We start from the raw sequence: 14985 nt of genomic DNA, 5'->3' as shown, positions 1-14985 counted from the left end.
GTCCAATTAACTATCAATTGTGTGTCAAAGACAAAGAACACATCTCTGCTTCATTGCTGTTCAGCAGATTTGATCTTTTTTTTTTTTTTTTTTAAAGATTTTATTTCTTGGACAGAGAGATAAGAGCATGAGTAGGTAGAACATCAGTCAGAGGGAGAGGGAGAAGCAGGCTCTCCATTGATCAGGGAGCTCGATGCGGGGCTTGGTCCCAGGACCCTGAGATCATGACTTGAGCTGAGCCAGACACGTAACCAACTGAGTCACCCAGGTGCCCCAGAGTTAATCTCTGTGGTCCTTTAAATTCACCACCATTCTTATATGACTTGTGTATACCATAGCCGTCCCTGTTAATACTCATATATTTAATTGGATGCCAGTTATGTTCTGAGGTGTTTCCTTGGTTATTTCGCATCTCCATTATTATGTTACCTCTCCATGTTCCCAGATTTTCCTCATATAGAACTCCAATATCTGTGGTTACGGGGTTTCTGTGATTCATATGTACATGAAAATTTCATACACTTTTTTTTGAAAACAAAGATTCGCTTTTCCATTTTCATTCATTGCCTAAGTTTTTTTTTTTTTTTTCTTTCTTTTGTTCCCCATGCCAGCTTTCCTCCAAAGGTTGACATACAGGAATTTTAATCTGATTATTCAGGAAATCAACAAAAAAGTTAGGGCCTCTTTGAGCCAGGTGAAAGAGAGGATGGAAAGTGGAGAGCTGTTTTAATTTCTAACCCTGACTTATTTTTCCTTCCTACTAGTTGGTTGATTTTGTAATAGTTCAAACTTGGTAAAATGGACTTACTTGCCTATGCTAAGATTTCCCTTAGTGGAAACTTACATGAGGATATCCTTTAACTTGGATTCTTATAAACTCAACAACAATTAATTCAGTGAATGAATGGTGGAGGGTGCTCACAGAGAAGTGGATTGGGTAACCAGCTTCAGGTATGCACACAAGGTGACTTCCCACTTTCTTAGATGCCCATAGGAAACTAGACCCTAGAGTCACTGTAGCTTCATAAACTTTCCAAGGATCTTAGTACTGTTTGTGTTATGCTACATCTCATTTATGATGCTCAAAGTCAGTAGTTTTCTCCAAAATATTATTATTATTATTTTGCAAAAATGTGTATAGCACTAGAGTTGGTTAATATTTTTATAAAAGCTTGATGTATTTATTTCTCTATTTTTTCCAGACTTTACTGGCTTTTATTATTTTAATATTCCAGCTGGCAAATTTGCTTATAATGTGATTCTCATTGTATTTTCTTCCTTTTACGTCAAGCAGTGTTTTCAGTCAAATTATTATTCACACTGATTAAATCCAAACATGTTGAACAGCAGACAACACTTTTGGTCCTGTATAGCCTCTGGTCTGAGGATCAACTGCAGGCAAAAGTTGACCTTCCAAAGGTCTGCAGTGCTGACCCTAAGATACTAGCAATTCCTTCCCAGTCAAGGACAGAAGTTAGCCCCATTTTGGGGTAGCCAGAGATACCAACTCCCAATGTATACATCAGATTCCTGAAGCACTGCTCATCACCCTTGCCACAGAAAGGGATCCCAAATCCCAGGCTCTGAATTACAGACTCCCCGGTTTGCTGCACGTATCCCCAGCAAACGAAACTGCTCATAATTTTCATTCCCAGCCCTGATACTACAGCATAGCTTCAATATTACTTTAGGATATGACCTTATGTTACTTTAAGGAAACAGCACAATGAAACAAAGTAATATCACATAACTGACAAAATGGGCAGTATCCTCAGGAGGGAAGAGCACAGGGACAGATCCCAGCAAAACCCTTTCAACCTTCAAAGTGACAAGACTAATCATGGGAAGCAATGTCAATGTAGTAAGAAATGTCCCAAACATTTATTTTGCAAGATCTCTGACTTTTGCTATCTTCAAAGACAGAAAGAAACTGAGACATCAAGAAGACCAACACTGCTTGGGAGACAGCCATTTCCCTTGCTTAAGGGTTGCAGAGATGTCCACCTTTGCAATTTATAGAGCTAATATAATAAAAAACACAAGATAGCAGAGAGATGAGCATTTTTGACAAGAGCTATCATATTATCAGTGATGGTCATTTTTGAGCTTAATATTTCAGTCCTTTTAGTTAAGCATGCCTCTCTATAAAATGTATGTACATCTTCACATTTATCATATAGGAAGATTATTTTCCTTTCCTTTCCTTCTATTTTTTCCTTTATTACATAATAAAAATATAGAATATTATAGAAACAATAGCTGAATTACTGAGAGGAAAAGTTTCAGTGTTTATCTTTATAAACTAGCCTGTAAATAATATCCTAACCATGAATAAGCAATTCTGGCTCCAGGTCTACTGGGGAAAAATACTGCAGTTAGAAACCAAAGCATGTGAGTCCCATAGGTACTTTCTTTGTGATGCATCGAGTGCAATTGCTGTTGTAATTTGTGGTAACATTTCTTACTCTTCTTCTTCCTTTTTTTAAGATTTTATTTATTTATTTGACAGAGAGAGAGATCACAAGTAGGCAGAGCAGCAGGCAGAGGAGAGAAGGAAGCAGGCTCCCTGCAGAGCAGAGAGCCCGATGCGGGGCTCGATCCCTGGACCCTGGGATCATGACCTGAGCCAAAGGCAGAAGCTTAACCCACTGAGCCATCTAGGTGCCCCTGGGGTAACATTTCTTTCTGGGGCTTTCAGATAGGACTTCTAAGAGTGGGAAGGGGCTTCCCAGCATCATCTTATGTTCTGTGTGCTCATTAAGGAGGTGAAAAGAGCTTTATTTATTTATTTATTAAGATTTTATTTATTTATTTGACAGACAGAGATCACAAGTAGGCAGAGAGGCAGGCAGAGAGAGAGGAGGAAGCAGGCTCCCTGCTGAGCAGAGAACCCCTTTGGGGGCTCTATCCCAGGACCCTGGGATCATGACCTGAGCTGAAAGCAGAGGCTTTAACCCACTGAGCCACCCAGGTGCTCCTGAAAAGAGCTTTATGATTCCAAATATTTTTCCAAACAGCTTATAGCTTTTAAAGAAACAGAAGCATACTTCAGTTTTCAGTATCTAAAAAAATTGAGTGCAGCAAGGTGCATGTTTAGCTCAGACAGTTAGCCTCCGAGTGTTGATTTCAGCTCAGGTCATGATCTTTGGGTTATGAGGTTGAGTCCTGCGTCAGGCTCTGCACACAGCATGGAGCCTGAGTAAGATTTTCTTTCTTTCCTTCTGCTCTTCCCCGCTTGCACACTCTTGTAATAAAACAAATGAGTGCAGCAAATTTAAACAGCAAATATATACACATATGTATATGATGTCTGTGTATAGAATGGCATATCTTTGGAATACTTAGTAAGTCTGTATGTGCCCTAACATAGAGTGTTCATTTCTTGGTATGGTCCCTGGCCCCCCCTTGTTGTCACCTCCTGACCCCAGGTATGTCTTTTGTTTATAGCAGTGACTCTTCGAGAAGACAGTGCCAGGAGGCTGGAGAGGAGAGCGCGCCAAGTGTCCGTGTGCCTGTCGGATTATTCGCTAGCGAGCGATAGCGGAGTATTTGAGCCTCCGAACAAAAGGTTAGAAGCTGATCTTCTTCCTCAGCAGACTTCCCACCGTGTTACTGTCAGGCACAAGACGTACGCGTACGGGGACTTGTGTAGTGTCGCAAACGTGTGTCTCCAATGCCGGCATCTCCTCCGGGCTTCTCTCCACTTCGGTAGTTGGGCCTTAGCAACCCACCAAGAAAAGTCCTCTGGCTTCTGTGTGGCAGCTGGAGGATGGCCCTCCTTCCGTGGCTCGAGCATGACTTCCTCCTGTCTGGCCCTGGTCAGCTGGAGGCCCAAGCCCCTGCTAGCTGGAAAAGGAGAGCCAGTGGACAAGAGAGACCTGCCCTTCTAGAAATGGCATTCGTTAGAAATGAATGTTTTCTCTCCTTCTTCTCTTTCGTAAGCTAGAGGAATCCCTTTGTAAGGGCAGAACACCTCTTTGGATTCTGGGCTTTGTTTTGATTTGACACGTTTGCCGTCATTGTTTCCTTCCTGGTGTCCGTCACACATTTCACTTGTCACAGATGGTGTAAGAGTTAGTTCGGAAGTTTGCCCCGAGTAGCGCCCGTGGTTTGGAGCGGTACCCAAGCTAGTTTGCTCAAAGACAACAGCACTTTGTAGGCAGGTCCCCATGGAGGTATGTTGTGGGCCTGTGTCCTTTCAGTCACAATCAGAGGCCATTGAAGTCACAGTATAAGAAAGCCCCTGGCGGTAAGAAGCGCCCGGAGCATCAGAGAGCTTCTCGTGAGCCCGCGGTCACCTGTGCCCTGGGTGGTAATGCCAGGGACCCTCCGCTTTGTTCAGGAGTGAAGATGCTGACAAGTCTGTACCCGGAGACGCCTGTGGGAACGAAGGGCCCCAGATCCACATGGGATTCTTGTGAGTACAGGACATTCTTCCCTGTTGCTCTTAAAAGTGATGAGTAGAGTGGCGCCCATCCGGTGACCCACACTTCCAGGCTACGATGGATGCGGGGACCCCGCTGTTTGGCTGGTGCTCCTGGCCTGGCCTGCTTCATTGGCTCCGGAGAGGGGATAGAGGTGATGGGAAAGATGGTTAGGCTGGAGTGGCTCCATGGCCATCCTCCAACACTGAGTGTTGTGGCAGGGAGTTGTCCCCTCATGAGACCAGGTTCATGGGGCTGTAATCTGGGGGCACGGGATGCTTGGAGAAGTGATCACACATTCTGCCTGGAGTTTCTTATCTGTTGCAGTACAGAGTGGGAGGCTCTTCTCTTGTGACCAGAGTGAGAAACCTGGTGGTCTGCAACACGAGCTTTTCTAGTTCTAATCACAGTAATCTGTAGTGTCCCTCACGACTTTGTTTTGCCCATACTTACTGTTCTAATCAAGGTTCCTTTTTGATGGCACCATTCCTATGTGGGACTGGGTCATTCTGTGCTGTGGGGGCTGGCCTGTGTGCTGTAGGATGTTGAGGAGCATTCCTGTTCCCCACTCCATAGGGGCCAATAACACATAACCTCCATCTGCAGTCAGTCATCACCAGTCATCACCCAGTCAGGGTCGTCAGAATGTCTCCAGACATTTCACATGTCCTGGGCACATGAGGGTTAAAGACATCCTCAGCAGAGGGTGGCTGCTGTACGTGAGTCACCAGGAGGTTTTCAGTATGGGGAATGTGCAGCCTATAAGATTCTGTTTCATTTCCTAGGTTTGACAGTGTTAGCGGATGTCTTCTTGTGAACTTGTTTCAATTAAAGAATTTTGCTAAACTGGTCATGAAGGAAGACTGCAAAATGTAAGATGGCTTGTTGGCAGTATTTTGGTTTTGGGACCTGGCGAATAGCTCCAACCAGGGATAGCAGCTACTGGGCAGTCTTCACACAGTCCTGCTCACTCACCTGTTCTCCTCAGCGGTTTGGGGAGGGAAAAGACCATTTGGAACCTGAATTCCAAAGTTTATTCCTAATAAGATACCAGGCAATGTCTGAAATAGAAAGGGATATAAGTTTTAAAAAGAGTAGTTCTTATTTGATGCAGACGAAGTTCATGGAGTCAGACTGGTAATGTGCGGCTGTGATGCTAAGTAGCAGCATCTTGGTTTAAAATGTCCATCCTGAATGACAGATGCTGGCGAGGATGCGGAGAAAGGGGAACCCTCCTCCACTGTTGGTGGGAATGCAAGCTGGTGCAACCACTCTGGAAAACAGCACGGAGGTTCCTCAAAATGTTGAAAATAGAACTACCCTGTGACCCGCAATTGCACTACTGGGTATTTACCCTAAAGATACAAACGTACTGATCCAAAGGGGCACATGCACCTAAATGTTTAAAGCAGCAATGTCCACAATAGCCAAACTATGGAAAGAACCTAGATGTCCATCAACAGATGAATGGATAAAGAAGATGTGGTATATATACACAATGGAATACTATGCAGCCATCAAAAGCAATGAAATCTTGCCATTTGCGACGATGTGGATGGAACTAGAGGGTATCATGCTTAGTGAAATAAGTCAATCAGAGAAAGACAACTATCATATGATCTCCCTGATATGAGGACATGGAGAAGCAACATGGGGGGTTAGGGGGATAGGAGAAGAATAAATGAAACAAGATGGGATTGGGAGGGAGACAAACCATAAGTGACTCTTAATCTCCCAAAACAAACTGAGGGTTGCTGGGGGGAGGGGGGTTTAGGAGAAGGGGAGGGAGTTATGGACATTGGGGAGGGTATGTGCTATGGTGAGTGCTGTGAAGTGTGTAAACCTGGCGATTCACAGACCTGTACCCCTGGGGATAAAAATACATTATATGTTTATAAAAAAAATAAGAAATAAATAAAAAATTTAAAAAAAAGTAAAATAAAAAAAAAATGTCCATCCTGCCCTTAGGGTGGGTCATGTGTTAACGCCCTCTGTGATGCTGCAAAGTGAAGGAAAGGCTTCTGGCCAGGACCTGGGGTTCTTCTCTGAGTGAAGAAGGAAATATGTGTTGTTGCCATTGGAAGATGTGACCTCTGGGAGCCCCATGGCCCGGGATGCTGCGCGGCAGGACCCCTCACTTGGTGGGGGTCTCTTGGTCTTCTTGAGCCTAAGGGTGCAGGCCCTTCCAGGAGTTTTTAAAGCTTGTCTTCAAAGCGGTTGTCAGTGGCCTTAGGCTCACCCTGGGATTTTGATCACCCTCATGGTGTACTTTGCAGCTGGTATTTGCGCTTCTCATTTGTTCGTGCTGGGGGTGGACAGGGCGGGAAGCTCGGGCTGGTGTGAGTGGTCTTGGAGGCCAGGCACACGGAGCTTGAAGAGGGAGCCAGGAGGCTGTGGAGAGATCAGTGCAGGTGGCTTACCAAAAAGCTGGCGAAAGCAGGATCTCTGTTTGACTCCTACCAAAGTCGTAGCTCCTGACTTGTAAGCCTTTCCCTTCGTGAGCGTTTCTCCCCCGGTCTCTGGGGGCATGTCAGTTCTTTGGGCTTACTCTTAGTTGAGAAAAGGACCTTTTCCAAAAGACTTTAAAATTCTGCCCTTGGGCATCCGAACGGGGGAATGTGAATACACATACACGAAGTTCGTGTATTTTATCACACAGATCTGTCAGGAAGTGCTGCGTCTCTGTTTTTTCTTCCCTCTCTGGTTCCAGACACATCCAAGTCTATCTGCCACCCATCGACTCTGGCACCCCAAACACTTACTGCTCTAAGGCTCTGGAATTTCAGGCTCCCCTGGTATTTAATGAAATTTTCAGCATCCCTGTGCATTCAAGCATGTTGACGTTGAAGTCACTCCAGCTGTACGTATGCGCAGTGAACCAGCGGCTGCAGGAGGAGCTGCTGGTACGTCTTTCCCTATTCCCCATGCTCCCTTCATTTTCTGATCTTTAGTGCTCTCTTCTTCCTTTCTTTCTGTTCAGTCTGTCTTAATCTGTGTCCCACCCCCTCTCTTCTAGTCTTTCTGCCTTTTATTGTCATTTATTTTTTTCTTTTCACACCAATCTTTTGCTTTCTTCCTTCTTTTCTTTTTTTCTCTCTTTTGTCTGTATTCCTTGTCTTTGTACCTGTCTCTATCATTTTTCTCTATCTCTGTCCCTTCATTTCTTTCCCTGTCTTTCTCCCCTCCTTCTTTTTACTGTGGTGTATTGCTCACAAATTGTCATTAAGTGATTACTTATTTTATTAAGATTTACTTACTTTACTACAAAGATCACTTAATTGCCATTAAGTGATTTTTGTAGGTGGAAGAACAGAAATGGATGATAAAAACATTTATCTTGCCAAGTGCATTGTACTTTAAATATATTATATCAGCTAATACTTGTAAAACTTCTATATTTATTCCCATTTTCAGTTGAGAAAACAGTACAGTTGGCATATTTGGCAAATGTAGGATTAACAGTTAAATTTGAATTTCAATAAACTATAGATCATTTTTTACTATGAGAATGGCCTATGCAATATTTGAGACAGACTTACACTTTAAAAAAAAATGTGTTCTTTATTTGACATTCATATATACTGGCTACTCTAGGTTTTACCTAGTCCTCCTTGAACTAAGAGTATGAGCAGCTTATGTTCAGTACCCCAACCATGCTCTGTCGGGGGCCATGACCTTGCAGCCAGGATGGTTTCTTTGTGAGGTTGGAATTTCTCTCCTTGGTCTCACACATCGGTAGTAGAATTAGATGGTGGAGTTCAGCCAGCCCTCTCTTGTTTCAGAAATCTCCAAGTGATTCTGTAGCTCATCAGTGGGCAGATTCTGAGCCTGACCTCCCCTCCCCCAGGTTGTCCACTCTCTGCCCCCATCCACCTCCCGGTACCTCCCCATGGAGCTGAAGCAGTGGTCCGGGAGCCTTCCTAAAGGATATTCTCTGTTACCACTTTATTTTACTGCAGTCCTTTGGAGAGCAATGACACATTCTGCCTTTCTGGTTACAAGGTTACAATCAAAGGGCAACCCTGATGTTTTATGAGATTGCCCTTGGTTGTTACGGTGAAATCGTTCTGCTTTTTTTTAAACACCTGTGCAGGGCATTGCTCAGATCAACCTGGCCGACTATGACGGGTCCAGCAAAATGCAGCTGCACTGGTACGCAGTGCAGGTGTTCAGCAGCTGTGGGTTGCCCAGGGCGAGGGAGAGCAAGCAACCGGGGGGTGCTGCGGGGGACCCCACACAAGCTGCCACCGCTGGGAAGACGGTACGTGTGCCCACTTCTCGCACTGTTGGCACCCACCGTCACAGGGGCTTTGTCTCTCACAAGCATCTCTGCGTGCTTAGCGTGGGAGCACATCAGTGCCCAAGAGGCAGGTTCAAGGGAAGGCACAGGAATGGGAGGTTTTGGTGTGTATGGCCATTCACGACCACGGCTTTAATGTAGATGAGCTAGTGATAGGGGTGATGCATTGGTGGTTTTAAAACTTGAGCCCTCAGAGCTGCACGGGGTGGCCCGGGCCTATCCCGTTGGCGCAGCGGGTGCTCCTTGTTCCTGAAGAGTTGAGGAGGGCAGCCAGCCAGGGCTCAGGCACTGACGTTGTACTGCCCCCCTCCTACCCCCTGCAGGATGCGGTGACAGCACTGCTGGCCAGAACCACAGCCCAGCTGCAGGCCGTGGAGCACGAGCTAGCTGAAGAGCGGGTGAAGCTGGAGGGCTCAGAGGACGAGATCCTTGAGATGGGGCAGAAGGAGGAGCTGGCTGAGGCTGTGTCTGAGAGGTAGGGCAAGTCACACCTCTTCTGCACATCTGGAATATGAAGAATACTTTTTGGGACCCAGAGGGCCCAGTGCTAGGAAGTTGTGCCCTGGCAGAGGAATTTGGCTTTCTCTTCTGCACCTCTGTATAATGTGCTGGACACACTTGGTGCCACCTAAAAGTCTGGATGCTCACAGGGAGTTTCCTGCTGCTCCAGAGGAAGCAGTACCTTTATCTCTGTTCCCTAGCTCTCCATGCAGACTTTTCATCTTTTCAAACTATTGTGGAATGGTTCTGGAATTGTAGTAGTGACTACCAGCAATTCGGCTCTGCCAGGATTGATATAAGGTCCCTTTAAGTTGTTTTGAAATGGCTTTTGGAGGTCTGATCTTCCTACATTAGGGTCAGTGGTCTTTGGTAGAGTCACAGAATTATACCACCTTTAGGACAATTCAATTTGGGCAATTTCATCACATCAGAAAGAAACCTCATCCTCATAATAGCTGCTACCCTGGCCCTAAGTACTGCCCATCACCTGTTATCTGCATGGATTGGCCTGTTCTGGACATCTCACCTAAAGTCATGTACTCTTCATTTACTTCTGTCCGATCCATTCTGGAGGCACGTTGGTACTGCTTTACTTCCACGAAGAGCGTCCCAAAGCTTCCTGCTGCTTCTGAGTGGCTTTGCCTGAATTTACTGCAGGCACTGAAAGTGCATGGCCGAGGGCTAGAGCGTGGTATTCAGTGGCTGGCGGGAAGCCAGGTGGGGGTGGGGAAGGCCGGGAGCGAGGGCTCAGGGTGCTGACCTTGGGTGCTAGAGACACAGAGGCCCTCTTACTGAAAGGCCTCGTCGCGTCGTGGCCCCTAGAAAACAGCCCTTTGACCTGATGGGAAGAGTCCCTGTGTGCGACCACCGACAGCGCGTAGGTCTTGCTGGGTGCGTCCGCGGCAGGACACCCGGTCCCGTGATGTGCTGTTTCCCCAGTTCTGTAAGAAACAGCATCTTTTGTTTTTGTGATACGTCCGTTCTGGCGAGGGGTTTTTACCAAATTCAACGGTGGTTACACAGAATGTTTTAGGTATGGGATGGGGAGGAAGGGAAAGATCCACAAAATGCAAAACAAACAGGAAATCCTAGAGATCTGTTACCATAGGTTCCACTCGCCCCACACTAGTAAAATTCACGGGAGAAGTCCTGGTAAAGAACAGAGGGCAGGGCGGACGGAGGCAGTTGGGGAAGAAAAGAGGAAGGGGAAGAAGGCCACCTTGACCCACACGGGGGCTTCTGCAACGTCCGCCCGCAGGAGCTGGCAGGCCGACTCGGTGCACAGCGGCTGCGGCAGCTGTGCGCACACCAGCCCCCCGCACCCCGAGCCCTGCTGCGTGGCCGGCGACCCCCTCCACGGACAGGCATTTGCTGGCCAGGCCGACCCGTACAGCCCCGAGAAACTTCAGCCCCCACCTCTGAAGGTAAGTGGAAAGGCTCAGGGGACTTCTGGGATCCCCCTGATGTTTTGCCACCCAGCCCTGGGCATGGAAGGAGGGTATGTATGGGCCTCCCCCGCCATCCCCCAACGTGGAATGGGAGCGGATGGGTGGAGGAGATGGATGAGCTGATGCTGCCAGGCTCCAATGTGAGAGTAGAACGCCATGGCTTACCTGCAGACTCTCCCTGTGACAGTGGCTGTGGGGATGGTGTGGTGCGAGAGGGACCTGCTGGATCAAGGGCTGTACTCAAGGGGGCATTTCGCAGAGAGCCGAGGGAGAGTAGTAGTCCTAGGAGTTTGTTTTTGCTTTTATTTCTCTTGATTTACGAGACATATCCAGAAAGATATTCTTTTAAAGATTTTTTTTTAAGATTTTATTTATTTATTTGACAGAGATCACAAGTAAGCAGAGAGGCAGGCAGGGAGAGAGGAGGAAGCAGGCTCCCTGCGGAGCAGAGAGCCGGATGCGGGGCTCGATCCCAGAACCCTGAGATCATGACCTGAGTCGAAGGCAGTGGCCTAATCCACTGAGCCACCCAGATGCCCCCAGAAAGATATTCTTAACAGCCAGTGTCCAAGAAATTACTGCCTATGGTCCCCTCAAGGGTTTTGATAGTTTCATGTCTTACATTGACGTCTTTCATCCATTTTGAATTTACTTTTGTCTAGCTATAACTCTAAAATGACTGCCACTGATCAATTGTACATCAATTGGACACGTTATACACAAAAAGTTACACGTAAAAAATATATATGTAATGAAAGAAGGATGTTTCTCATTTCCCTTAATCTTTCTTTTTTTTAAACTTTGCTTTGCTGTTTTATTTCTAAAATTCCACATGAGTGAAATCATATGATGTTTCTCTTTCTCTGATGTATTTTGCCCAGACTAATACACTCTGACTCCATCCATGGCATTACAGATGGCAAGAATTTCACATCTTATTCATCTATTGGTGAGCACTTGGGCTCTTTCCATAGTTTGGCTATTATTCACAATCCTGCTATAAGCATCAGGGTGCAGGTGTCCCTTTGAAACAGTATTTTCTCTCCATTCACTAAATACCTATAAATGTAATTGCTGGATTGTATGATAGTTCTATTTTTAGAACTATTTGGAGGACCCTCCATTCTGTTTTGTAGAGTGACTGTAACTGTTTGCATTCCCACCAATGCTGTAAGACGGTTTCCTTTTCTGTATACTCACCAACACTTGTTTCCTGTGTTGTTAATTTCAGCCATTCTGACAAGTGTGATGTGGTATCTCGTCATGGTTTTGATTTGCATTTCCATGATGATAAGTGATGTTGAACATCTCGTCTTTTGTCTTTTGGCCATCCAGATGTCTTTGGAAAAATGTCTCTTCATATCTTCTGCCCTTTCTTTTCTTCTTTTAAATTCAGTTTAGTTAACATGTAGTGTATTATTAGTTTCAGAGATAGAGTTCAGTGATTCATCACTTCTATGTAACATCTAGTGCTCCTTTCATCATGACCCCTCATTAATGCCCATCACCATCCTGCCTTCCCTCTAGCAATCCTCAATTTGTTTCCTACAGTTAGAGTCTTTTGTGATTTACCTCCATCTTTTTTTTAAATTTTTGCAATGTGTTTTTTTTAAATAAATTTATTTATTTTTTTTCAGCGTAACAGTATTCATTGTTTTTGCACAACACCCAGTGCTCCATGCAATATGTGCCTTCCCTATTACCCACCACCTGGTTCCCCCAACCTCCCACTTCCACCCCTTCAAAGCCCTCAGGTTGTTTTTCAGAGTCCATAGTCTCTTATGGTTCGCCTCCCCTTCCAATTTTTTCTTTCTTTCTTTTTTTTTTTTTTTATAAACATATAATGTATTTTTATCCCCAGGGGTACAGGTCTGTGAATCGCCAGGTTTACACACTTCACAGCACTCACCATAGCACATACCCTACCCAATGTCCATAACCCCCTCCCCCTCTCCCAACCCCACCTTCCCCCAGCAACCCCCAGTTTGTTTTGTGAGATTAAGAGTCATTTATGGTTTGTCTCCCTCCCAATCCCATCTTGTTTCATTTATTCTTCTCCTATCCCCCTAACCCCCCATGTTGCATCTCCATGTCCTCATATCAGGGAGATCATATGATAGTTGTCTTTCTCCGATTGACTTATTTCACTAAGCATGATGCCCTCTAGTTCCACCCACGTCGTCGCAAATGGATTTGCCTCCATCTTTGTCTTTATCTTATTTATCTGTGTTGTTTCTTAAATTCCACATATGAATGAATCCTATGGTATTTGTCTTTCTCTGACTGACTGACTGATTTCACTTAGGATAATACCCTCTTGTTCCACCCATGTTGTACCAAATAGCAACATTTCATTTTTTTGATAACTGAGTAACATTCCATTGTGTGTGTGTGTGTGTGTGTGTGTGTGTGTGTGTATGTATGTATGTATGCACACCATTCTTCTATATCCATTCTTCTGTTGTTAGACATCTGGGCTCTTTCCATAGTTTGGCTATTGGAGACATTGCTGCTGTAAACATTGGGGTGTACCTGCCCCTTTGGATCACTACGTTTATATCTTTGTATTTTTTAATTTTTTTAAAAAATATTTTATTTATTTGACAGAGAGAAATCACAACTAGGCAGAGAGGCAGAGAAAGAGGAGGAAGCAGGTTCTCCGGGGAACAGAAAGCCTGATACGAGGCTTGATCCCAGGACCCTGGGATCATGACCTGAGCCGAAGGCAGAGGCTTTAACCCACTGAGCCACCCAGGCGCCCCTGTGTCTTTGTATTATTACCCAGTAGTACAATTGCTGCATCATAGGTTGGCTCTTCTAACTTTTTGGAAACCTCCACACTGCTTTCCAAAGTGGCCACACCAGCTTGCATTCCCACCAACAGTGTAACAGGATTCCCCTTTCTCTAAATCCTTGCCATTATTTGTTGTTTTGTGTCTTATTCATTTTAGCCATTCCAGTTGGTGTGAGTGGGATCTCACTGTCACCTTGATTTGATTTCCCTGGTGCTAAGTGATATTCAGCATTTTTTTCATGTAGCTGTGGGCCATTTGTTTCTCTTCTGTGGAGAAATTTCTTTTCATATTTTCTATTTCTTGACTAGATTTTTTTTTTTGGGGGGTGTTGAGTTTGATAAATTCTTTATGGTCTTCAATATTAGCCCTTTATCTGTTATGTCATTTGTGAATATCATCTGCCATTCCGTAGGCTGACTTTTAATTTTTTTTTAAAGATCTTATTTATTTATTTGACAGATAGAGATCACAAGTAGGCAGAGAGGCAAGTAGAGAGAAAGGAGGAAGCAGGCTCCTTGCTGAGCAGAGAGCCCGATGCAGGGCTCGATCCCAGGACCCTGAGATCATGACCTGAGCTGAAGGCAGAGGCTTTAACACACTGAGCCACCCAGGTGCCCCCTGACTTTTAATTTTGTTGGCTGTTTCTTTTCCTGTACAAAACCCTTTTTCTTGATGAACTCTCAATAGTTCATTTTTGCTTTTGTTTCTCTTGCCTTTGGAGATGTGTTTATCAAGAAGATACTGAGGCTGAGGCCAAAGAAGGTGCTGCTTGTATTCTCCTCTAGGATGTTGGTGGATTCCTGTCTCACATTTAGGTCTTTCATCTATTTTGGGTTATGTTTGTAAGACAATGGTCAAGTTTCATTCTTCCGCACGTAGCTGTCCATTTTTCCCAACACCATTTGTTGAAGAGACTCTCTTTTTTCCCATTGGACATTCTCTTCTGCTTTGTCGAAGACTGGTGGACCATAGAGTTGAGGGTCCATTTCTGTGTTCTTTTTTCTATATCCCATTTTTCAATGTGTATGTTTTTGTGCCAATACCATACTGTCTTGATGTTCACAGCTTTGTCATACTCTTGAAGTCTGTGATTTTGATGCTTCCAGCTTTGGTTTTCTTTTTTGACATTCCTTTGGCTATTTGGGGTCTCTTCTAGTTCCATATAAATTTTAAGCCAGCTCTGTGAAAAATGTTGAAGATACTTTTGATGGTGATGGCATTGAATGTGTAGATTGCTCTAGGTAGCATAGACATTAAAACTATATTCGTTCTTCCAATCCCTGAGCATGGGATGTTTTTCCATTCTTTGCATTTTCCTCACTTTCTTTCATGAGTGTTCTATAGTTTCCTGAATATTCATTCTTTGCCTCTTCGTTACATTTATTCCTAGGTATCTAATGGTTTTGGGTGCAATTGTAAGTGGGATTGACTTCCTAATTTCTCTTTTTCTGTCTTGTTGGTGTATGGAAATGCAACTAATTTCCATGCATTGATTTTATATCCCAACACTTTACTGA

The 14985-nt window shown here is 44.7% G+C and overlaps 1 protein-coding gene across 1 annotated transcript in view; it reads left to right on the top strand.

Moving 5' to 3' along the window:
* LOC123935787 (protein WWC3-like) overlaps positions 1–14985 on the top strand; it is a 227969-nt gene that overhangs the window by 176101 nt on the left and 36883 nt on the right. The window contains exons 11-17 of the mRNA XM_045996595.1: positions 3448–3568; positions 4343–4417; positions 5210–5296; positions 7135–7327; positions 8518–8685; positions 9048–9199; positions 10484–10649. Coding sequence (XP_045852551.1) covers positions 3448–3568; positions 4343–4417; positions 5210–5296; positions 7135–7327; positions 8518–8685; positions 9048–9199; positions 10484–10649 — 962 coding nt within the window. The remainder of the gene's footprint in view (positions 1–3447; positions 3569–4342; positions 4418–5209; positions 5297–7134; positions 7328–8517; positions 8686–9047; positions 9200–10483; positions 10650–14985) is intronic.

Source organism: Meles meles, chromosome Y (genome assembly GCF_922984935.1).
Source record: "Meles meles chromosome Y, mMelMel3.1 paternal haplotype, whole genome shotgun sequence".
NCBI classification, from domain to species: domain Eukaryota; kingdom Metazoa; phylum Chordata; class Mammalia; order Carnivora; family Mustelidae; genus Meles; species Meles meles.
Note: the sequence above shows the minus strand (reverse complement) of the source record. Positions and strands in the feature narration are given on the sequence as shown.